This window comes from Vipera ursinii, assembly GCF_947247035.1.
Source record: "Vipera ursinii genome assembly, chromosome: Z".
NCBI lineage: Eukaryota > Metazoa > Chordata > Lepidosauria > Squamata > Viperidae > Vipera > Vipera ursinii.
Window position 1 is genome coordinate 95,974,044 of NC_139517.1, and position 26,129 is coordinate 96,000,172.

General features: G+C 38.0%; 1 protein-coding gene across 1 annotated transcript in view; it reads right to left on the reverse strand.

Moving 5' to 3' along the window:
- The window catches only part of SCIN (scinderin), a 45,569-nt gene that overhangs the window by 13,445 nt on the left and 5,995 nt on the right, over positions 1-26,129 (reverse strand). The window contains exons 2-10 of the mRNA XM_083377962.1: positions 25,799-25,953; positions 24,347-24,508; positions 20,530-20,679; positions 8,774-8,866; positions 6,385-6,517; positions 5,330-5,418; positions 3,564-3,779; positions 2,146-2,267; positions 881-971 (exon numbers count right to left, since the gene is read on the reverse strand). Of these exons, the coding sequence (XP_083234088.1) occupies positions 881-971; positions 2,146-2,267; positions 3,564-3,779; positions 5,330-5,418; positions 6,385-6,517; positions 8,774-8,866; positions 20,530-20,679; positions 24,347-24,508; positions 25,799-25,953 (1,211 nt within the window). The remainder of the gene's footprint in view (positions 1-880; positions 972-2,145; positions 2,268-3,563; positions 3,780-5,329; positions 5,419-6,384; positions 6,518-8,773; positions 8,867-20,529; positions 20,680-24,346; positions 24,509-25,798; positions 25,954-26,129) is intronic.

The window sequence follows — 26,129 nt, forward strand, 5'->3', positions numbered from 1 at the left end:
TACTTTGTTGTATGTAATCCAGAGTCTCACCATGGAGACATTTAACAAATAGAGAGCGAGAGTAACCATGATCTTCTGGAGATTCCCAGGAAAATACAGCACAATACTATTTAGAACTTAACATTTGGAGTTTTGTGTTTGTTGTAAAAATAGGCAGCAGTGCCATCTGGTGACTGATAACCTAATTGCATTCTAGATTACCTAGTAAGGTAAAAAGGATTGTTCCTTTTCCAAAATATAATTACCGGTAGGACATAAAATAATAGAGTTGGAAGTTTTCTAGTCCCACCCCTTACTTGAGCAGGAGCATTTCAGATAAGTGGCTGTCCAGTCTCCTTAAAAGCATCCAGCAATGGGGCACCCACAATTTCCACTAATTATTCTCACTCTTAGAAAATTTCTCCTTGCTTCTAGATTGCATCTCTCCTTGATTAGTTTCCATCTATTGCTTGCTGTGCCTTCTGGTGCTGGGGAAAATAGGTTGACTGCGTCATCTTCCTGGTAGGCCCTCATATTCAACACTGCCATCATGTCTCCCCTAGTTCTTTTCAGTAGACCAGACATACCTAATTCCTGCAACTGTTCTTCATAGATATTATCCTCCAGACCCCTAATTGTTTCAAGTGTAACAAAGTAAGGGGATACTTTTGTTCTCTGTAAGGAACAAGCAGCATTAAAAATAGCTAAAAAATATCTATGTAGACCAAAAATGAATTAATGATCTTACTGAAACTAATTAGAAAAATACGAACATATTTGGTATGTAATTTAAAAGTAGTTTAAATTACATACCAAACACTGCTGCTTTACTTGTTATTTTTCTCATGTTTTCCCAAGTTTGCACCATCACAATTTTCATATTTCCTAAGAGAGTTCCAACCTGGACAGCGTGTCCATCAAGAGATCGATCAAGTTGGACAGTTAAGAATGCTGAATGAGTAAGCTCATCTTTAGTTGCATGAATTCCTTGCCTGTGGACAGAAGAAATACAATTAATCATTAATCATTTCAAACCATTCTCCCCCAAGTTTATATAAAGCATAAAGTCAACAAGCATAAAGTAGTGAGACTAGAATACATTTGGGGGAAAAATGAAATCACAGAAACTCAAAACATATAATCTTATATATCATCAACAATTTACAGGATTATTACCAAGGCAGACAGTAATATTTCTATAGTAACAAAGGGATTCTTTTCCCTATAGTAATAGAAGAGACGCTGGGAAATCCTGAATTATGTCATAAAAGTATGTAGTTTGCTATACTATGATTTCTTTTTATATCTCATTGCATTACAAATGTATTACATTTCACAGTTTGAGTGAGGACACCAAAAGTCAAAGGACTGAGGCAGTGTATCATTCATCTAAAACAATGTTAGTCTTTACTGTAAGTGGAGTTATTCTGAGAACAAAACTAACAAGTTTTCTCTCTCTTTGGTTTTCAGCTGCTTGCCTGTCTTGCATAAACCAGGTGGAAATTAATACAATTTAAGAAATACTTTTCCAGATTTCAGTGATAGCCAGATTCTTCTATCTAGACCATGAGTAATTCAGCCACAATTGTTACATTTCACTGTTCTTTCCCTTTTTCATCCATATCAGAAAAGCAAAGGTCAGTTGCTTTCCCTTTTGTGAGCATGATTTTTCAGGACTGATGGGTGTAAAAGCAGTTTAGCATACTTCCTGTCAGAATATGAACTGGAGTGATTTCACTCAGTTAAAACAAAACCAAAGGAATAGACAGCAGTTCCCCAAAACAAAAAGGTCAATATTTCCTGGTAGGCATTCAGCAACCTAATACAAAAATGCCTGCTAAAGGCAGAGTAGAGATAGGGCATCATATCAACCAATCAGAATGAAGACATTTGTTTTTTAAAAAATGGAATGAGGTATCAGCAACCACTTTTGATGCAGCTCAGAAAACTCAGGTGAAGGTCCTTTTCTGAGCAAGCTGAGAGCTGACAAAGGATGATGCCATCCATTCCAGCCATCCCAAAATAAGAGGAGGTCCATCCTTGTCCTAAGACAAGCTGAAGTACAGTATTATGCTTAGTATGACTCTATGCCTGCAGAAACCCAAAGTTTTCGGACAGACTATTCAAATCATATTAACACAGTAATAGCACATTAACTAAACATACCATGTGTAGATAATCTTGCCCCTAGGGTAGGTATACAATACGATGTAGCAGTCACCACCATAAAACTGCCCATAGCTACCCGGTTCTATAGGGATTCTGCCATTACTTTCAACTCGCCAAATCTAAGAAAAATAAGGTATCAATGGGAAACTACTGTAAATAGCTTTTTGTAGATCCTCAAACAGAATTTTTGATACACTATTATTTCCTGACTGATAATCTGTCTGAAATCTTTCACAGCAGAAATAAGTATATTAAGGTATAAGCTTAAGATTTTTTTCTATTTAGAGACATTAAAAGCACACTTAAATTTAATTTGATACTTAGATGTCAAAATAATAGCTTGTTCACATTTACTTAATACAGATTTGGTACCTTACACATCTGTGAGGGGGGAAAAATAGTATCCAACAACCCCTTAAATGGTCTTTTATTTGTGGCTTCACCAGAGGTCTCTGGTTTATAGGAACACTAATGAGGAAATCATATTATGTTTTGTTAAGAAATCACACAGTATAAATAATTCTTATCTTCCTGTGTAACATGTTAGAAAGGGAGAAATTACCAGGTTTTTTTTTTAATCTGCAAGGGATTCTGCAACTGAGGAAATCCTTTTTCCAATTTATTGGATTCGGGTTCTAGATGTCTTGGGAGTTCAATGGAAATTTTAAGAAGCATAAAATTGAATGAGTGCTATTAGAAAAAGAGTGCAAGATAATTTGTGTGTCTGATGCATTTCTGAAGGTCATATCTGGTTCACTGATTGGAAGTGTGGTAGGTAAAGAAATTAGATTGATCCTAGTTAATGCAAGGAATATTCTTTGCTGTAGAAAGAATAGTACAATTAAATGTGTCTGCATATTCAGAACATCTTGCAAATTCTTAATCTTGTTAACTTTAATCCTCAAAATATAAGTATGTCTCACTTCCCTTCTTTTATTAATTATAGACAAGGGAAGTGATCATCACTGGGAATGACGCATGCAGGGATGGCCAGGGGGAGGGGGAAGATGTTTTTCTCTCTCTTCTTTACTTGTAGTTGAAATAAAAATTACGCCTCCCCTGGTGTTTTTCTCTTAACAGTTGGGGGGTGGGATTTCCCCTTAATACGGTACCAAGAATGCCTTTCTGAAGTCTGGGTGGGGAGGCAGAAATGAAAGAACAATCAATTGCCCTTCCCATGATTCAAGGACCCAATGTAAAGTTTGCCTCACCTGCACTTGTTTAAATAGTTAAAGCATTGTGCTAAAATGTGTCCGTGTATCTCACAATAAAGTTTTATATTTACGAGCCAAAATACTTCCATTAAAATGTGAATTGTAAGAGTGTCTGGGATAAAAATAATATCATAAAGCAAAACAACTGAAACAGTAAGTATTGGAATTTGACAGCAATATAAGGTCAATATACATAAATACCTCCACTTTCCCAGAGCCATCATCTATCATGTTGTGCTGGGCTGCCATCTGGGGAGATTCATGTAACTTGCTAGCATCAAATTCAATTGGTTCAATTCTTGCCACTCTCTCCATGACATGCACTTTTCCAAATCCATTGCTTTGATCTTTGTCTTTCCAGTCTTTAAAGAACTGTTTGAAGATGGGTGTCTCACCTCCTTCTGGAAGAATCTGAATCTGTATGTCAGATCATAGAATTATATAAAAAAACTGAAATATGTGTAATTACCAGTACTATTATTTTCCTATACTATACGAAAATATATCAAATAGTACTTGATCCAATCTCTAAATATGCCCTACATCATAGGGCATATTTAGAGATTGGATCATATTCAACCCACCTTTGTCTGCAACAGGGCGGCAGGAAGGCCCCTGCTGGGCTGGGGATGATGGGGAACTGCCCTATGCAGAGTAGGGACAGAGTTACTATGGTCCCTGTCAATCAGGCTTGATTTCCTTTTTTTTGCTCCCGCCTTCCCTGTAGCTTCCTCTGAGCCTCTCATTCTTGAGAGTTAGCATTTCCGGCATCTCTTTCTCCTGAGCTCCTTGTGCTAGGTAACTGTTGTCACCAAAGAGCTGTTTTAAGGTTAGGGAATCTTTGGGGGGTATAATCAACTAGCACCCCAACATCCCCCATGCCCCACTTCAACTGCAGAAGCTGCACCCCACGCCAAAGCTCCTGCAATCACCTATCGGCAATCGCATGCTACTCCGAGGAGGAACGCTGGAGGCAAATGGGTGGAGGTGGGAGGCTTAAGGAGAAGAAGGCGTGGCCAAGGGTAGGGGGCAAAAGATCCTAGACCCACCACCCATCAGCTGTAGCTGCACGTGCTGATCCTGGGCTCTCAGCAGAACATAGGCAAACCTCATGCAGCTCCAGCTGAATCTCCACCCTAAAACTGTGTGTGGCTCCTTGCCACCCCCAAGGCCACCACCGATCAGCTGGAGCAGCACACCACCAATCCTGGGCTCTCAGCAGAGTCCCAGCAGTACCTCGCACAGCTCTCCCACAGGCCTGTGTGGCGCTGCTGCCGCTTCACCTCATCTACTTTTACACTTTTTTTTTACAATGCTTTTCAACCTATCATATGCATACCACCTACCAGGTGCTGAAATACCACCAGTGGTATGTGGGCCACTGGTTGAAAAGTCCTGTTCTAGGTGCTTATAACACATTTTAATACTAGCTGCTTGAGAAATTTCCTATTTGTTTAGAAATGCCAATAGCATATTGTCTGACTTCTATTTTACAAGCTTTGCTGCTTTCTAGTTCACATATATCTAATATATTTTGTATAGTTTTTGATCTGATTTTATTGTGCTTTTTATTTTGTTGTAGGATTTTATGTTGTGCTTTTAATTATTTAATTAATATTTATAATATTATAAATAAAATTAAAAATTTAAGCCTGCTCATGAAATAAACTTTTTTCATCTGAATATTTGGAACATTTTAATATAGAGGTCATATTTATTTTTATTTTTATTTTTAATTCCATTTATATCCCGCCCTTCTCCGAAGACTCAGGGCGGCTTACAAGCTTAGCAGTAGCCTTCATTCTATGTATATGCCTGCTTATTAGGGCTTTCACACACACCCCAAGCGTCATTATTACAAAGTCAGCTTAATATTGCTCACATCAATTGGGTTATGGTAGCCTTATAACTGAAGGTAATACACCTTTAGAAATCTTAAATAGCAGGTGTTTCTTAAATAAGCATACCTGTGTGTTAGGAGGATAATTCATTTGCTGAACAAATTCCTCAGCTGATTTCATGGCAGCTCTCCTCTCATCTGGATTAGCATTTTTACCTTATTAATATAAAGTGATAGTTCACATTACAACAATGAAGTGGTTTGATGAAAGGAACAGTTCAGAAACTCCTTCAGAACATGACATAAAAGATCCCAGCAAAAATATTTGAACTGATCCCTGATTTAGTCAACATGGCTTTTGATGTGCTAGTTATGAATTATAATAAAAAAATAATTTAATTTGATCAGGTTTACAGTATTCTTTATTGACTACAGGAAAGAAACCTATCATAGTAGATTTTTATAGCAGCTTTTTCATACTTGGCAACCTTAAAATGCATAGATTTTAACTCATACTATCCCACCACCAGCATGTTTAACAGTATTCCCAGGATGATGCATGTTTTACAGTATCAAGACATTCCAGGAAGCAAAGAAAAAACAACGAAAACAACACACACACAAACACATAAGAGAATCTATGCTGAGTACAGATTTGACATTTTCCTTTACAATGTCCTGAACAGTTTTAGTTTTATCAAAGAGTCAATTATAGAGAATGATCTACCAGGAAAACAAAGAAAGACCTTTCATCTCTTCAGATACAAAGACTTCAGACTTTGTATCAATGTATGTCCGCATGCTAAAACAAAGGTTTTCTTGGAGGACTACGATAGTGGAACTCCCGAAAGCTCAATTGCTCAGCAAATTCTTTCTGACAGATAAAAATCTTAGGAAAAATGTTTGCATTTCTCTCTTTCCTTTTGGTCATTTTTTTAAAAAAATATTTTTTACTCTGCAATTACAGTAATAAAGCAGGAGGCTAGAGTTATCTGTTGGATCCAAATATTCAATGGCGTTCCCACCTCAATTTTGTTTTAAAAACCATCTGACAAACTTTTCTAAGAGTTTCCTAGTCTGGCTAGGAAAATAGTCTATGTCAGATTTTCTCTTCTGAGGTCAATGTCTTCATTTCCATCTTCTGTTGGCACTTAAAAAGAAAGCAAAAAGACTTCCATTTACCTTTCCATACAAATATCTGTCTAGCTGCACCATAATCCAATATAAAACATTCTTCGGACAAAAGCATTGCTCTTGAGAATGGATTTTCTTCTGCAACAACTGTAATCTTCATAGAGCCACTGGCATCAGACACCTGAATATGCAGGACATTCACATTAAGATCAACTCACAGTTCAAGTAATTTCACATGGTTACTACTTCTAAAGTTCATGTACGGTATGTATCTTAAGTAAGGGATGTACAGGGGATGCCAGTGCATTCCACTCTGAACTTTCAAATTTGTGCTCCTGATGCAATGAAAGACAACAAAAAGCTAGAATCTGGTTTCTCTTTTTTTATTAGTTTCATTGGCTTTGCTTTAGGGTATTGTAATAACCTTAGATTAAAACTATACAAATTAAATTTTAATTATTTAAATTAAGTAATCTTAACGTTAAAAACAAACTATTACAGAGGGAGCTCTGCAAACAGGTTGGGAAGAGGCTGAAGGTTTACTAATAACATTGTTTATCACATTATCTCCTAATAACCCCAATTTCTTTTCCCATAGTAGAAGGGAAGGAAAACAATTGCTACCTTCATCTCATTTGTTTCAGCAAATTAGCGCTATAAAAAATGAAAATGCAAGAAGCCAAAAATTAAAGCTTTTCCTACATACACTTTAATTTCCTGGTCATGCTAAACAGGAAGCATTAACATCAGCAGGGACTGCAAAGTGGAAGCTTTTCCGTTACTCTAAAAATCCTTTGGCAGAATACAGTCTATTTAGAAATAAATATATCACACGTTTTGGAAAGGGGAACCAGCTCTACAGGATCATATATAGCGCTATATTAAAAGTATGCAAATCTTTTCCAGTTACTTAAGGTAGTTTTTTTGCAGTACCAAACACCTTTCAATAAATATGTGCCAGCTTTCCTTTATGTAATCTACTCCAGACATAAAAAGAGGACGAATCAGTGTTTCATTCCAATTCATTTCCCAAAGAAACAGCTATGCTCTCGTGCTTCATCTCCTCTTGTTTCCAGAAGAGGGAGTTGAACTATTATACTTTATAATTGGGTAATTTCTTTTTTCCTTATAATACTTTAGAATTCAAAAATCAAAATGACTATTTGATAGCATTAAATCAAGTCACTGAAGTTCTTTAGAGAGATTCTTATTCTGAAACTGTATGAGCAATTGTTTTAAGTCACAGACCAGAAAAACAGGATTAGTAGCTTATAGCTACCAAGCTGCTGTATGTGAAGTAGTTTCCTATTGTTAGTCACTATGTGATCAAGAATGGCTGATACCGTTTTCTTGATCACCTCTTTGTAAGAGAAGGGGAACTATACTAAATAGTGGACTGTCAGTTCCCTCCTCCACCCGTGCTATTTATAAATTGCTTGTGAATACATTTGTAATTACTTAGGCGTATAACTGCAGGCAAATATTAGCAAATGAAATTTTTCCTGGAATGGAGAACTATAAAATGTTACAAGTCCTTTTCTGCTATTCAATTGATAGTGTGGAAGTCTTCAAACTGGGGAGAGAATCAACATGCATAACAGACTGTTCACTTTTCTCTGCATTCCCAAGGTTTTAGTTGGATGATCTCAAAAGGAGCCAAACTTGCATTTACTTCAATGTAAATACACCCCCTCCATATTTTTTTTCCTTTATGAGATTATACTGTATGGAAACCAGAGGGGAAGCTTTTAGACAGGTTTAAAGTGTCACAATCAAAATACCAGCATTGGATACTTGAATCCTGACACTGATGCAAATTGAAGTGCAATGTTTGTGTGATGATTTGTGTGATGTTTGTGTGAATCATTTAATGACCACAACTGAGCCCATTATAAGTCATTGCAGTCATTTGTTAGATCACCATGTGACCTCTCAATTTAACAACTATTTTTATTACAGTCATAAAGCAAGTCAAAAAAAATCACAAATTGGGATCATCTGACTATAGGACACAGCAACCAGTCATGTATGCAACCCAAGCACCTGAAATGTAATCACATGATTGTGGAGTGTGTGTGTAGCAGCTGTAATTTCATAAATAATATTGTCAAAAGGTAGTCATAACTACCTTTTGGAGGGTCTGACAGAACTGAACTGTGATTAAGCAACTGGTTGTTAAGCAAAGATTACCTTGAAGCATGTTTCATCAATTTATGTACTTGCCACACACACATACCTGGTGACTGTGGATATACATTGCATACCTTTAATGTGATAAATCTGTCACAGATTTAAATGAGTAAAAGCATTTGAATAACTGATTTAGACTGAGAAGGGTATGAATGTAAGTTTAACAAAGTAGCCATATCAAACAATTAAAAGAACATGTCTTCATTGTTCTATATAAAAAGATGTGCAGAAAGAAAAGGATTCTTACCATGTAGAGTTTAGCATTTCGCCTATTAGTAATATCAGCAGTCTCATCATCATTGTCATTGCCTTCCTGAAGATTTTGCTTGGGACCCAAAACCTAAACATAAAAAAAAAGTTGGGGCTGAAAGAAAGATAGGATGGCAAAATAATATAAATAAAATGTCTCTTTTTACTTATGGATTAACAATCTTGAGCATTTTTGGTGATGTTGTTTCAAAGTGGCAGCAAATAAGCCCACCTAAATTTTACAATTTCAATCAGATGCTTTGATGTCTTTGGAAAGATGGGTGACAAGGGGTTTATTTGAAACAGCCACATGCTAGGAAGGTATTAGATATTAATCTTTTTCATATAATTGCAACATATAACTATATCTGTACAATTAAAATGAGAAAACCACAAAAGCAAGTTCTTAAAATTGTGTTATATATATATGCATCAAATGTGGGAGACTGCTGGAAATTCACTGCCTAGTAAATATATCACTGAATTCTCTTCATATTTAGTAAAGAAAAACTAATCTCATTTGGCTTAATGTCTAACCAGAATATATTTAAATAAGATAACTGCAATGCAATATTGCCCAGGGCAGGGTATATATTTATGAAGCAGCGTTCCTGTTGACAATGCAAATATTTGATAAGGGAGAAACAGTGAAGCTGTATAATATAGATAATAAAAGTACCTTAAATATATTTCAAACAACAAACTACCTCTATATTTTTCTGCTCTAGCATGATATTATGCAATAATGCAAATAAAACTGTATTTGCCAGATGTATTTGCCATTACTTAATTCATGGTATATGGCCCATTCTTACTTTGCTGAGGAGATTAGGAGCAGACATTACCAGAATATTCTATTCTCAAGGTAATTGGGAAAATGGTCAACTACCAAATTAAACAATCCCTCCAATAAACCCCCATATGTCATTTTTGCATCAGTTACTATATACTGATAACCATTGTGTTTTTAGTTCTACTTTAAAGTTCTACTTTAAACTACTATTGTTATTTCTGAAATTCCTAAATTGTTTGTATTATCTTTGCCTCTACATATCAATTTTTATGTTCAGTTTCAGGGACCTTCCTCATATGTCCACTATGATGATGAAAAATAATTTCCTTAGCTCTGAGATATTTTCAGTTGAATAGGTTATAATCAATGGAACGACATTTTGATAAAATCTGAAGGTACCTTTTAACATGCATGAAAATCCTTACTGGGCCTAGTCTCAAAGGATGTGGGTGGTTTTTTTTTAACCATGATCTGGATTACTGAGAATCTCCATAGACATTTAATGGGTCCCGGCAATGTTGCTTTCAGACTAGTACAACATAACACTTCCTTTGTAGGACACCAAGGAGCACAATGAGTGAGCAGGGTGATAGCTGGAGAAGATAGTCCCAGGATGGCCTTGGTAGTGGTGGCAGCATTAAATGGAATGTGCCAAAGTGAGTCACTGCTCATTCAGCTGTTTCTCCTTGGGTGTTCAACAACAGTGGGCAGAAAGTGAGATGTGGCCAAGAAAGAACAAGAGCAGCAACCAATGGCCTGTTCTGATGGCAGAGGCAGTAGCATTGAGTGGAAAGGCAAAAGGAGGAGGGGCTTATTCAGCTACTACTTGCCAGTTTTCTCTGGTAACAGCAGGGCTTTTTTTCTCATAGAACGCTCAGAACGGAGTTCCGGCACCTTTTTTGGATGGAACCTTGTAGGGTAGGCAAGGTGGGTTGTATGACATGTGTGAGTTCCGGCACCTTTTTCTTTTACAAAAAAAGCACTGGGTAACAGTATTAAGCAAGAAGTAGGAGAAAGAGCAGGCAAGTAGCCTCAGAGACATCTATCATGTTAAGATTATGATGGCTATGGAGTATACCTTGGCCTTTAAGGCACACACAGAAAAAGCAACAGAAATGGACAACTTGGAGTACAATAGTTTCATTCTGATCAAATAAAAATTAGTTCACTAAATCTAAGGTCTATTTTACTATAATTTCAAACTGGCTTCCAAAACTTTTTTCAGGTATTTTTGCGCTCCTGCAATTGTTCTTGTGGGAGGGAAGTTTGAGATTTCTGAGCAGTTTTAAATTATATTTTAATGCATCTGGGTTTTTATTATAAAGTTTAAAGTATTCAAAAGAAAGACACTATTTTTCATAACTGCTTAAAGGCTGAGGATTCAAAGATTTTTAAATATTTTTTCCACCTGCTCTTTTTAACAAGTAGCAGCTTCCAAAACATGTCGTAATGCTTCTTTATAAAGTGGATCTGTAAATTATTGTCCCAAGTAAACTTGGTCTAAGGTCCCTCTAAGCATGGCATAACCTGTTGTTCCAGCAAGAACCATGAGTTTAGACATTCATGGACCAACTCTTTCAGAAGTAAATAAATATCATGATCCACCTAAATTATCCAGGACTGAGTTCCTAGGTAGCTCAGTTACTTATTAACAAATAGCAAATCTGAGGTAATTTAATCTAAATCATCCCTCCAGCCTCTTACAGACCAGTTCCAAGATTTTCATAGAATCTCCAACTTGGCCTGGAATGGTAGTTAAGAGTTTTCAACATACTGGGAACACCTCACCCCTAAGTAATAGATATTTCCCAGCAGTTTTATAGAAATGGTAAATAGAATAGGTCAGGGGTAGGCAACCTCGGCTCTTTTATGACTCATGGACTTCAACTCCCATAGCTTACTCAGGAATTCTGGAAGTTGAAGTCCATGAGTCATAAAAGAGCCGAGGTTGCCTACCCCTAGAATAGGTGAAACCCGCCTTGAAATAAGTCTTAACTACATCCTGAATCTAGTCATACTTGCACTGCCCAACTACACAAAAGATCCAAGAATATGGATTTATTCTAACGTGGCCTCCTAATCATCTAACATTAAAAAATAATGCAAAATTTGTTTGGATTCAGCAGAAATTGAAATTGCAGAAATATGGTTAGTTCCTGAGAAAAATAAACGGTCTTCAGCTAGCAAACATCCTATTTCAACCCAGGTTTAATTTTCTATATTTGGTGGAACTAACAACTTTTACTGTTTCACTTTCTTCCAGTAAATTGCAACTGTTTAATAACAGCTTTATGTGTAAAAGAAGCCATGACAATATCGATAATTGCAAGGTAGAGTCATGAACATAATTTATAGCTGTCCAAGACCCTCTGAATTTATAAGTAGTTAAGATACCCAGGACACAATCATACAGAATGGATGAGTAGATTGAGTATATAATTTAATTTAAGTGTTGAAAAAGTGTAATTTCTTAAGAATGCTGTTTAATCACTTTATTCAAGAATGTCTTATCTTGCCTGAAGAAAGAAATGATATGTGTAACCATTCATTGTACATTTTCACTTGAAATGCTTGATCAATGTCCATTTACTTGAATAATTTTCATATGAGAAATCCTTTAAGAAGTCCTTTAATTTAATATTTAGCTCACTAGGCAGTTCTGCTTTTTCATGCAATTTTATATGTATCAACAAAAATATGTTGTAATTGATGATAGTATCTTTTTTAAGCATTCAGTGCTTTAAATAATTGGGAATTTATACATACATCAATTAACTTAGCATCTTTTGGCAAAAATTCAAACTTGCCTACTGGAACACTTAATATAGAGTCCAAGAAACATTTAATATAACAATGCCATAGGATAACTCACAGGGTTGCCTAGCTTCACACACACACACACACACACACACACACACACACACGGTTGAATCCATATATAATGTTGTTGTTAGCTGCGAACTTGAGTCCGACCCATCGTGACCCTATGGACAACATTCCTCCAGGCCTTCCTGTCCTCTACCATCTTCTGGAGTTCATTTAAGCTCACACCTACTGCTTCAGTGACTCCATCCAGCCACCTCATTCTCTGTCATCCCCTTCTTCTATTGCCCTCAATCTTTCCCAGCATGAGGCTCTTCTCCAGTGAGTCCTTCCTTCTCATTAGGTGGCCAAAGTATTTGAATTTTAGCTTCAGGATCTGGCCTTCTAAAGAGCAGTCAGGGTTGATCTCCTCTAGGACTGACCGGTTTGATTGCCTTGCAGTCCAAGGAACTCGCAGGACTCTTCTCCAGCACCAGAGTTCAAAGGCCTCAATTCTTTGGAGCTCAGCCTTTTTTATGGTTCAACTTTCACTGCCATACATTGTAACTGGGAAGACCATAGCCTTGACTATACACATTTTTGTTGACAGGGTGATGTCTCTGCTTTTTAGTGTGGTGTCTAGATTTGCCATGGCTTTTCTCCCCAGGAGCAAGCGTCTTTTAATTTCTTGGCTACAGTCCCCATCTGCAGTGATCTTGGAGCCCAGGAAAATAAAATCTGTCACTACCTCCATTTCTTCCCCATCTATTTGCCAGGAATTGAGAGGGCCGGATGCCATGATCTTGGTTTTTTTAATGTTTAGTTTCAACCCAGGTTTTGCACTCTCCTTCTTCACCCGCAACAAGAGGCTCTTTAGTTCTTCTTCACTTTCTGCCATTAGAGTGGTATCATCTGCATATCTTAGGTTGTTGATGTTTCTTCCGGCAATCTTAATTCCAACTTTTGATTCATCTAGCCCTGCCTTTCTCATGATGTGCTCTGCATATAAGTTAAATAGGCAGGGCAACAGTATACAGCCTTGCCGGACTCCTTTCCCAATTTTGAACCAATCGGTGGTTCCATGTCCCGTTCTCACTGCTGCTTCTTGGCCCGCATATAGGTTTCTCAAGAGACAAATAAGATGGTCTGGTACGCCCATCTCTTTAAGAACTTGCCACAGTTTGTTATGATCCACACAATCAAAGGCTTTAGCATAGTCAATGAAGCAGAAGTAGATGTTTTTCTGGAACTCTCAAGCTTTCTCCATGATCCAGCGTATGTTGGCAATTTGATCTCTAGTTCCTCTGCCTCCTCGAAATCCTGCCTGTACTTCTGGTAGTTCTCGATCCACATACTGCTGGAGTCTAGCTTGTAGGATTTTAAGCATAACTTTACTAGCATGAGAAATGAGTGCAATGGTGCGATAGTTTGAACATTCTTTGGCACTGCCTTTCTTTGGAATTGGAATGTAAACTGATCTTTTCCAATCCTGTGGCCACTGTTCAGTTTTCCAAATTTACTGGCAAATTGAGTGTAGCACTTTTACTGCATCGTCTTTTAAGATTTTGAATAGCTCAGCTGGAATACTGTCACCTCCACTAGCTTTGTTGTTGCTCAGCTTTTCTAAGGCCCACTTCACTTCACATTCTAGGATGTTTGGCTCGAGGTCAGTGACCACCTCATTGTGATTATCAGGGACGTTAAGCTCATTCTTGTATAGTTCTTCTGTGTAATTTTGCCACCTCTTCTTAATCTCTTCTGCCTCTGTTAGGTCCCTGCCATTTTGGTCCTTTATCCTGCCAATTTTTGCATTAAACGTTCCCTTCCTTCATCTCTCCAATTTTCTTGAAAAGATCTCTGGTCCTTCCTATTCTATTGTTTTCTTCTATTTCTTTGCACTGTTCATTTAAGAAGGCATTCTTATCTCTTCTAGCTATTCTCTGGAATTCTGCATTCAATTGGGGGTATCTTTCTTTTTCTCCCTTGCCTTTTGCTTCCCTCCTTTCCTCAGCTATTTGCAAAGCTTTCTCAGACAACCATTTTGCTTTCTTGCATTTTTTTTTCTTTGGGATGGTTTTAGTTGCTACCTGTTGTACAATGTTGCAAACCTCTGTCCATAGTTCTTCAGGCACTCTGTCTATCAGATCTAATTCCTTAAATCTATTTGTCACCACTACTGTATATTCAACAGGAATATGATTTAATTCATACCTGAGTGGCCTAGTGCTTTCCCCTACTTTCTTCAGTTTAAGCCTAAACTTTGCAACGAGAAGCTCATGGTCTGAGCCACGGTCAGCTCCTGGTCTTGTTTTTACTGACTGTATAGAGCTTCTCCATCTTTGGCTGCAGAGCATATAGTCAATCTGATTTCTGTGTTCACCGTCTGGTGATGTCCATGTGTAGAGCCGTCTCTTGGGTTGTTGGAAAAGAGTGTTTGCTATGACCATATATAATACTGGATTAAAATAAGCCTCCTAAATTTCAATGGGTTGCCTATATATGCATGTCATCTATTTCAATATTTCAGACTTAAGGCAGATTACTCCATATGGTATTTTTTCACGTAACTGAGAATTCTGGAAATTTAGCCCCCACAAAACATCAAAAAATCAGGTTACTGGTATTTTTAGAGGACCTGGAAATTACAAACCTGTCAGTCCATACTGTACAAGATATTTTAACAGAATGGGACAATTAATTAACCACAGGCATATACTTCAACCACTTTAGTGTGGGCCGCCCACTGCAACTGACCCACCGCAAGCATTTATTCTTGGCTGGACCACTGGTCCCCCGCCCCTTGCAAGTGACACTTGTCCCCAGCCAATAGCTGCAGTGCATCCAAGCACTGGGCTCCACCCTGCAATTTCTGCCGCCACCGCCTGTTGCATCCTGCCTGGCCCTGCTCTGCATCCTCCTTCTCTGGAACAATCTGGCATTGCTCAGTGCAGAGAGGGGCCAGGCAGGATGCAATGGGTGCCAGCCACCACCTCCTCCTAAAAGCCTGCGAAAGGGAAGGCCCTATCCCCAACCAGCCCGTGCAATGTGGGCCACCTCAAGTTCCACCAATCTGATGCAGGCAACCTTGATGAGACAGGGTGGGTGGCATTGTGGGTGGCTTGTGGGCCAGCCAGCTTCAAGCTTTGAGAACCTGGCAGAGAGCCTCCCCATTTGCTTCCCTGCCCCATTCTCTCCATCTAAATCTCAAGCAAGGCAACACTCAACAGTGCTACAGATGACTCAGAGGGGGTTGCTCATGCTACCCTTACAAATGCTCCTGGTAATCGGTCACCCATCCCTTTCCCAAGCACTGACGCAGGGGCCTCCAACACTATCAGTTCAACAAACTGGGCTCTAGCTTGGTAAGTGAAGCCAGGGTCTCAAAGCTTGAAGCTGGCTGACCTGGTAGCTGGCCACCCTGTCCCCTCAAGATTCCCTGTGCTGGGTTGGTGGATCTCAAGGCACTCCACATGATTGGAGGGGGGGGTGTCAGGACAGGGCCTTACCAGCTTTTCAAGACACAGAAGCTACCACCACCTGTTGCATCCTGCCCCACCCCAGTCTGCACCCACCAGAGCAAGGCCAGATAGGACACAACAGGCAGTGGCAGCAGAAGCTGCAGAGTGGAGCCCAGTACCCAGATGTCCCTTTTGGCTGGGGACAAGTGACCCTTTGTGAATCATCTGGGATGAGGGACAATGGCAGGTGACCAGTGGTGGAGGAAAAACACCAGTGGAGGGCCAGCCGGAATGGGTCAGCTGTACTGGGGGGCAGCAGTGAAGTGGCCACAGCTATGATCCTATGGTTAATTGTTCTAGACCCTGATTGTGAGTACTAAGAAAGAGATTTCTGATCAGAATAGCCAATGACTTGGGTTTAAATCCAAGTGGAGATCCTATTTATACATCTCTACAAAGCATGTTTGATTAAGCCCTGAATCAATTAGTTTAAAAGTAATTGTACACAGATTGCCAACCAAATATAAGGCTCCTACATGACATTTAAAAGTTTTTTGTGTTTAGATTAAGCCTTTTTTAATTCAAGAAATGAGAGACAATAATTACTCCATCCTGGAGCTGTTCACACAATTTTTTAAAGTTTGTTTCTCAGAAAAGTGTGAGCACAATGCCATGACAGATGTGAGAAACAAAAAAAAAACACATTTGCTATAGATTACTTCAACTGTCATCATGCTGAAAGCACTCAAGTTAAACAAATAAAAACCAATATTCCCACTGTGCCAGTCACTTTGTAATCATAAAGTGAGACAGACTGGCCCGTGAATTCTGTATTATTAAAGAATGATATTCTCAGTTTGTAAGTTAGTCCTATAGATTTTGGTCAATGAAGTATATCAATAAGTAATTAATTAGAAGCTTCCTTTCAAAGAATTGCTTTGCTGTTTCAAAAGAAAAAAGCACGTTTTATTATCTTGGATTTTATGAGAAAAATATATTTTAGTGTATATATTAGTTACTGAAGGAACATTTAAAAACTCTGCCATGAAAAAATCCTGAATAGTAAACATTTAATTATAGGTAAATCCATGTAATAATTGTGACTTATATCCTGGATAATGAAGCCAGAGTTTAAATCAGTTTCAAATTAAAATTTAGAAATTTGGCTACTTGTAAAAGAGAGCTGTTTCTATTTGAGACTGGAAAAAAAAGCTGGCTAAATTAATGACATTATGATTTAATTGCCACTGTAAAGAAGGAAAAAGTAAAATAATTCTATGTATATGCAAAAAAATATTGTAGTTCTGCTTAAATAGAAACAAAATAAATGAGTTTTATATATCAATGAAGCCGAAACTTTATGGAACAGAAGAATCAGTCATCTCCATTGCCACCTTCAGTCTTCATTTTATAACATAGTAATGTAGATTCTGTACTTTTATCACTGCAAAAATCAAATAATCTGTTATTTCAGATTCAGGTCCATATTACCTAAATCAGGGGTCCCCACCCACTGGGCCATGTCCCACTACTGGACCATGAAGCTATTCAGAACTGGGCAGCAGAAGCAGTGGGCAAGTGCTTGTGCGCACACAGGTCCATTTGCACAACCAGTGGGCTGGAATGAGTGTAACTCCATTTGTGTGAGCGTCATGTGTGCGTGTCTGCTGCTTGCCCAAATGAGACTGTGCGTGCACATGCTTGCACGCCATTCATGCAAATCATCTCTCTTCCCCCCACTGTTCCACAAAGCTAGAAAGGTTGGGAACCACCATCTAAATAATAAATCTGATCCAAGCTGGTCCAATAATACATTGGCCACCCCCCCCCCCACCCACAGCCACAGCCTTTAATGGCTATTGCACACTTCATGAAGCTATTTCATGTCAACTACTTTGGTAAATGGCCCAATGGTCTTCAGGGTAAAATATCTACTGAAAATAAAAAAAGCAGAAAATCTACAGTTGCTAATTATTTATATTACTGTAACTATTTTCAGCCACTATTTGACTAGTCTCAAAAAGCTTGCATAGCAGCATTGCAGATTTGTGATGTTTTACACACTTCCAAAAAATGAAATTAGAGCTATAGTCAAATCAACTTCAAATTCATTACTTAATAGGCAGAAATGAGAATGCAGGATACTTCATCCCATCTGGTGTTTTACATCATTATCCCTTCTCTCTCTGCCTCTTTCTCTGCAGTTTTGATATGTGCCTCTTAAATATGAAGTCAGCCTGCATGGATCATTTATCATCTTATCTGCAAGTGGAAAGAGAATGTGCTGTTTAACTTTTATGACTCTATGAAATATATAAGGAAGTTATTTCTGACTTTGAAATAATGCCAGGAGGTAAAGGGGGAAGAAAATGGCAGTATATTTAGTTAAAAGATAAGTGTTTATTTCCAAGATTTAATGAGATATATCTATCCCATGATTTTCAACATGCAGTTATCTAGTGCAAATTAGAATCCTGAGTGAGAGGAACAAAAACTCATAACTTTCTACTTGGTTTTTCTATAGATTCTTTGCTTTGGAGATTATAATCATCACATGTTGTATTCATTCAAGGACTATAAAAAATAAATTGAATACATTGCCTATGTTCAGTTCTACTATTTTAATATAATAAACTGCTAGGAGTTCTGTGAGAGAGTAGAGCTTAAAAAAAGTTTGTTGATCATAGGCAATTTTCCATCATAAGAGTTTTGCCTCTTGATGAGGAATCCTGGGATTTCTTTTTTTTAACAGATTCCATAGCCTAAAAAAGTTTGAAAGCCCCCGCTTTAAGTGATTATATGAATCAAGACAAACTACAGGAAACAATTGTGTGGGGGAGGGGCATGTGTATATATTTTATTTATTTAATTGAGAATTTTTAATGTGTGTGTTTATATATACACATACACACACAAAAAATTTTTTCAAAGTCAAAGATTTACTCCAGGCTTTTCATTCCAGGAATGCAATTACCATTAAAAAAAACACCAGAGAGTAAAAGTTCAATGAAAAGTACAGCTGGCCTATAAGAAAAACAAATCATCCTCCAACAAGCAAGTTTTTATTTTTTCTGTTCAGTTTGTGAATTTACTGACCCCAAATCCCCTGTCACCTTCAAAGCTATTTCTCAAGCAACCAAAGCTCACAGAACTTGAGTTGTCTTTGTCTCCACACCTCACTGTCAATTTGCCCATCCTTGGAAACAAACTTGACAGAGGCAGCTCTACTTTATCACTTTGCATGGATCCAGATTCTGCCCTACTCCTCTGCCACTGTTGGTGTGATACTGAAGCACGTGGGTTCAAGTATCATTTCTGAATGTTTCTTTCCCAGATTGCAAAATGTTCCTTTGGAGTAAGATAGCATTATTATACCAAGATTTCCACAGCTGATTCTCTCAACAGAGTTCTATACCATCATCATATAAAGTTGTCCCTTATACATTATAACAAATAAAACTTGTCTCTCTACTTTCCCCAAGATCATATCTGTATGGTTTCTTATGAAATGTAATCGCTTCCTCTAGACCACAGGTCTGCAACCCGTGGCTCTGGAGCTGCATGCGGCTCTTTCAGCCATCTCCTGCGGCTCCCAGTCCTCTGCCATGTGCAGTCCAAAAAAAAAAAGTTGGACTAAAAAAGTTCAACCAATCAATTCAAATATGCAGGGTAGGTGCATATCTCGCCTTGGCTCCACTCTTCAGTCAAACCCTGTTCTGCGCATGCGCGCATGTACGCACATGCACACACATTTTTTGCAGCTCCCAGTTTTTCCTTTTGTGAGGGAACCAGTTCCGAGTGGCTCTTTCACTGTTTTGGGTTGCTGACCCCTGCTCTAGACAACTCAAGAATTTTAGGTTATTCACATCACTATATTTCCTTGAAGAAGGAGAACGAGATAAAATCTATTTATGGTACAAATACACGAACATTCCCTATGCAAATTTTGAATCAAAAACATTTCTTTCCTGATACACCTGATCCTATTTTATACTCAGAGATATTGTTTATATCAATTGCTATTCTCTGGAGTGTTATAGACCAATTTCACTTCAATCTGTTCCATTCATTCAAACTATATCAGGTCATTTTTCAATGCACACTCCTTTCTGGTGTTCGTTCCATTTTGTTCAGCCTGCAGCTCACTAGCGGTCCACATAAATCAGACATGTCAAACACAAGGCCCGGGGGCCAGATCCGGCCCGCGAAGTGGTTTCATGTGGCCCGCGAAGCCATCCTGGAAACAGTGAGGGAATGGCCCCCACTGCCATGGCCCTGGCCCAGAGACCCTCCTTCTGCCAGAGACTCTCAGATCTGTCCCACTCCTGCCTAGGCCCCCATAGGCACCCTTGATGCGAACAATGTAGAGCTGGCCACGCCCACCCAGTAGGCCATACGCATTCTAGCCATGCCCACCCAGTAGGCCACACCCACCCTGGCCATATCCACCCAGCCCCCCGAGGGCAACCGCAATGCTGATGCGGCCCTTAATGAAATTGAGTTTGACACCCCTGACAAATCAATATTGACTGCTGAGCAAGAGTTTTAACCAAAGTTCTTTCCCAGCCTTGACAAGATACTAGTATCTATACCCTCTCACATATACAACAAACACATTCATTTATTAGATCTAGAACTGTGGCCTGAGGAAGGCTAGATAAACTAACCAACAGGCATTTTTAAAGCAAATGAATATGATACCTTTAGGAGCTGCTGGGGTTCACTTCCTTCATCCACAACAATCAACTGTGCTCTGCCATTCCGTTCATTGTCTCGAATGCCCACCGCAACCTGAGTAGCTTTCAAGCGCTCATATTTATTGCAGGTAGAGCCACACCACTGGTAGATATGCTACAATGAAACAAACACAGTTAACAGAATTTACCTAAGAAATCATGAATGTGAAGTATAAAAAATAAAGGATCCTTGGGACTTTCCTTCATTTTATGTATATAGCAATCAGTGACGTGTTACTGAGAGACAGCCACCACCCAGTAAGCTCTGTGATCAACAGGGACCTGAACGTGGATCCCCAATCCAAGCAAGTACCTTAACCGCTCTTTTACTGTTGAAATTATTTTCAGAATTCCAGGTGCTTGTCTTTCACTGCAAAATGCAGAAGGTAAACATTTCCCTTTTTTTGTCTTAAAATACAGAAGCATAGGTGAAAGAAATGAAAATCTCTTTGCATTTCATGAGAATTTGCACATTGTTTTTTAATATTAATGTGGATTGCATTTATGGAAGGTTTTCCTGTCTGAAAGATTCTAGGCCTGTCTTGGTCCCTTCAGGTAGGCTTTCCATATTTTATGGTCAACTAAGAATTCTGGAATTGCAGTTCCAGCAAAGAGATGCTACTTTCTAGTAGGTTAACCTTAATAATCAGGAGTTTCTATATTTCCACAGGGAAGGTTTTGTTTTCATAAGACGAAGCAAAGTCTTTCTCTATGCATATAAAATGTAGTTGCATAAATCATAGGTTCCAGGCAAAATTTATTCTCTAAGGATTATTTCGGTCAATTATTCACATCTAGCTAATGAAAAAAAATGAGGTGAGAAACACACAAAAAAACTAGTATAAGCTATCTCAGAACTCAGAAGACATACAAGGATTTTAAAAGGCAAACTCAGAACCCCTACTCCTCCATTAAAGGCGTAAAAGAAACTCAGCCACACAAAAAAAATGGGGCTATGGCTGATCCACTGGCCCAAAAGCAGCTTAGAAAAATTTCCTCTTGCTTTCAGAAATGGAGCAAAGGGAAAATGTCTATTACTATTGTAGTATAACTTGAATTTTAATTAGCCTATTTGGATGCTATTTACTAATGAATAGTACAGTTAAGCAAATAGCATGTTCTCATTTACCAACACTAGGGTAAATTTGCTAAGAAAGAGTTACAGAATTACTTGTATTTCTCATATCATGGAATATATGAATTTCCAGCATTTCTGTTGCACATAATACATCCCAAACACAGGAACAAAAATTAAAATAGAAAATATAGGGCCCATGTGGTTTCTTGGAAGTTGGTATATGTGTTGTTTGCCAGTTAGTATAACAAAAAAAAAAGAGTAAGGAAGGCAGCAAGGATATTCTTGTTTTCTACAATATGGATTTATAAATATTAATATAGTGAATAGTATAAAAGCATATGATATAGAAAATTAACTTTAAATTTTTGTTTTAGAAAATATTCAAGATTTGTTCTAGATATACCGTATATTGCATGAATAATTGCTTGGCATGTAATTCAATTCAATTCATGTTTAATTTTAATTGAATTGATTGGTTTATTGATTAATTTATTGATTCATAAATATCACCATTTATGTAGCAATTTCTGCCTCTGCTTGATTAAAAATTCTAATTCAACAGCAACTTGTGACACACACACACATTTGAGACTCACTGCATAATATTAAATAAGTTTTTTTCTAAATAGAACAGCTAGATTTGGAAAGAACTTTCTGTACACAGTAAACACAACATTGCAAACACAAACACAAAGAGTTTTATTTTTCTTTTCATTTTAGCAAATAATCTTTTTGCAAAGGAAAATAGTACATCATAATGGTAAAGGACTGAGAAGAAAACTCAGTTTTTTCAATTTTCCTATGGTAAAAGTAAAGAGGGTTAAGCCAAAAGAAGGTAAGGACAAGGTCCTGAAGTACTTTTTAGAACATGAGAAGTAAAAATCATTGCTATACTTGTATGAGAAGAACTGGTTTAAAGGTTTCCATTAATAGCTTCTGCTTTTCGCCACACAGAACTCTGGAGAAACATCCTGTTCAGACTGGGATTTTCCACTGTTACCAAAAGTCATTTAGACATTATTTCCATGACAGCCAGGATCAAAAACTTTTCATATAGGGCCCATGTGGTTTCTTGGAAGTTGGTATATGTATTGTTTGCCAGTTAGTATAACAAAAAAAAGAGTAAGGAAGGCAGCAAGGATATTCTTGTTTTCTACAGGCAGTAGAAAAGGGAAGAAAGCAATGTCCCAAAACAAGACTCTTTCCATTACCTGCTTTCCTTGTCGCGGCACTGACCAACAGCCACCTAGCGATTGGTCTTGGCCCATTTAAATTCCACTCGTGGTTACAGGCTGTTTCTTTTGAATAACAAACTTCTGTGTTCCCCAAATCTCTATGAACGAAAACTGTATTACCATGTTCTTGCCACTAGCAGTTAACATTTTGCGTCTATAGAAGTCATGTTTTACAGTTCCATGCTCGTCTTTGTCTACCTGCCAGAAGAATGACCACAATCTTCTAAATGACATGAATCATAAAACCATAAAGCTGGAATTACTACAGGCATCACCTGATCCGACCCCATGCAGAAAACAGGATGCATTACAGCATCGTTGACAGATGATCATCTGGCTTCTATTTGAAGAACTCTGAGGAAGAAGAACTTCTACCTTCATGTGGTTGTTTATCTGAAGGCTCCTATCATTTCCCTTCAATCATATACTACTGATTAAACTTATGCATTTCTTTAACTTTTCCTCAAAGGTTTGGTTTCCACACTCCACAGTTTCTTAGCAGTTGTCACTGAAACTTGCTTCAGTTGTCAGAATTAATGTATGAATGTGGTGCATAGAACCAAATACTACATTTAAGTGGGCTATAATCAGGATAGCAATTACTTTCCATACTTTGGACTCTATGCTCTTGTTACTGGATCCTAATATCTAACATACCTTTTTATCAACTGCTTACCACTTCGGGTTCTTATTTAACTTGTGGTCTTAAGGCCTACTCATGTCCACAATATAGGCAGGTGTATTTCTAAGTCACTCTCGTCTCATTGCTTTTGTACATCTCACTTCTGTAATTTTTGTTTCCTTTTGCAGTAAAATTGCATCAAGGTTATTTTTCATAATTCTGTGCATGAACCTTGGCCCACATTCCATGATAATCCAAGCTGGGGGCAAAACCACGAGGCTCTAGTTATGAATCATACCTCCTGATCACATATAGTGGGAGGAAACTAAACTGGGGATATACCAAATTTGACTCTTGTGAGAATAGAATTGTTTCAGTTCTTCAGTACTTCTACTTTCTATTGAGAAATGAAACAAAGTAAAACATATACACAGAGAGAAATATATACGTATACACCAATTTTTAAGCTAAGGTTACAGGTTACAGATTACAGAAATAAAATATAGATTTTGTCAAATTTAGGATTTCTAAGAAACAGGATTTCCTGCAAATTTACTTTTTGCAGCCTGTATAGCTACTTAACTATAAATTAATAGTAGTAAATCTCCTCTGATGCCTAATATTAAGTCTTAAATCATATAAATTTCATAAAACCTTTTTCCCACTCTGGTGCTTTTAGATGTTTCAGTGCAGGAGAATTATTAAAATTATTACCCAGTACATCTGGAGAAGCATTCAAATTAGAGTAAGGTTAGACAAGACATTCTGGTTGGAACTTAAACATCAGATAGTATCTGCAGGACTTTCTCTTGTTTGTTTTGGAAACTTGAGATCTGTGATAACTTACCGTTCCAAGGTCAACAATGAAGCAGTCTCCTTTGTTAAAACTCTCCCAGCTAAAAGAAACTTCTGTAGCCCTGACCACTCTCCGACCCTTGATATGTAGGAGTCTCTGAGCACTTAGATCATTTGTAATTACATGCTTAAAACCAGAAGCAATGCCACCTGCCTGGAACAACAAACACATCAAAGAACCCAGGCTTTAGCAGCATGTATTACATAACAAAACATGTTTCTACAAACTTAAATTTTGAGACTATGTATGCACTATATGCTTAGAACGTCCAGTAAATATAGGCAAACCATTTGCTTTAGTTCTCACACTTTCAGATATAATCAGCAATAGCAGCTCCTTCTAAGAACAGTTTCAGACAGTGAGTTCAGCAGAAATGGGAGATAAAAGAGGATCACTTCACAGATACCACAGCTTCCAAAAAGGCTGGGAAAGGGAAGGCCTGATCCACAACCAGCCCCTCCAACATGTGCCATCTCAAGCTCCACCAGCCTGGTGGAGGCAACCTTGACAAGACAGGATGGCTGGCATTGCGGCTGGCTCCTGGGCCAGTCAGCTTCAAGCTTTGAGACTCTGGCAGAGAGCCCCCCACTCCATTTGCTCCCCTGCCCCATTCACTCCTTCTAAATCTTGAGGATGGCAACACTCAGCAGAACTGCAGGTGACCCAGAGGGGCTTGTACAAGCTACCCTTACAAATGCCCCTGGCAACTGGTCAACCCCTGCCCCTGGGAAACACCTTTCCCAGGCATTGGTGCAGCACCCCTCGGCCCCATCATTCTACAAATTGGGCTCTAGCTTGGTAAGCAAGGCCAGGGTTTCAAAGCTTGACGCTTGAACAGGGCCATATGATGCAAACAGATAGGGAGCGTTAGGAGCAATTTTCCACATTTTTTCCTAGGTTTTGGGCTTTTAAAATATCTTAACATTTCAAAGACATTTGAGGGTTGGCTGATACCACTATTATTATTCGATTAAAATTATGCAGTATAGTTGCTTAGGTTTCCAAGGACTGGAAAAAATTAATTAGGGAACAATACAGCAATTTTTCTGACTTTTATTGTTTCTTACTTTTTCTTTTTTTCTTTTTTCTAATTTTTTTCCTTACGTTTTTTTAATTTTTAATTTTGCAAAAAAATCTCAGTAACAATTATAGAAAAAAAAGTCCTATCATTTTCTTGATTAGCTATCATCCTTGATAGTCAGGAAACTATAGTTCATGAAACAACTTCCTGGTACACTAAAGGAGGTACACTAATCTAAGAGTTCATCAACTGAATTCTCTCACCCATTTCATATTTCTTTAGCTAAAGAGGCTTGGTAGTAATTATGCCTATTACTTAAAATGGATAGGAGGGTTACAACCTCTTTTGATTTCAGATTTAATATTACACTGATATTTTAATGTAAACAATTCTTGAAAAAGCCTCTCATTTTCACACTATACCTTATACTTAATGCCTCCTTTAAAATATCCAACGAATTGTGTGGACTCATAACCTTGGATTTCTCGGTGCTGCACAGGTTTCCCTCCAAGATAATCATCCAGCTGAACTGTAAAGATGGCTGCAGCAGTGCTTTCGTCCTGAGTACATTCTTTACCTATGAGAAAGTGTAGGGTGGTTCTACTTAGAGGAGCAGAAAAGGAACAATTATGAATAATTAAATTACACAGCTAGCCATAAGCCAAATGAGGCCCCAGATTGTTGGGGGCAATAAGCTGACTTTGTAATAATGCCGCTTGGGGTGTGTGTGAAAGCCCTAACAAGCAGGCATAT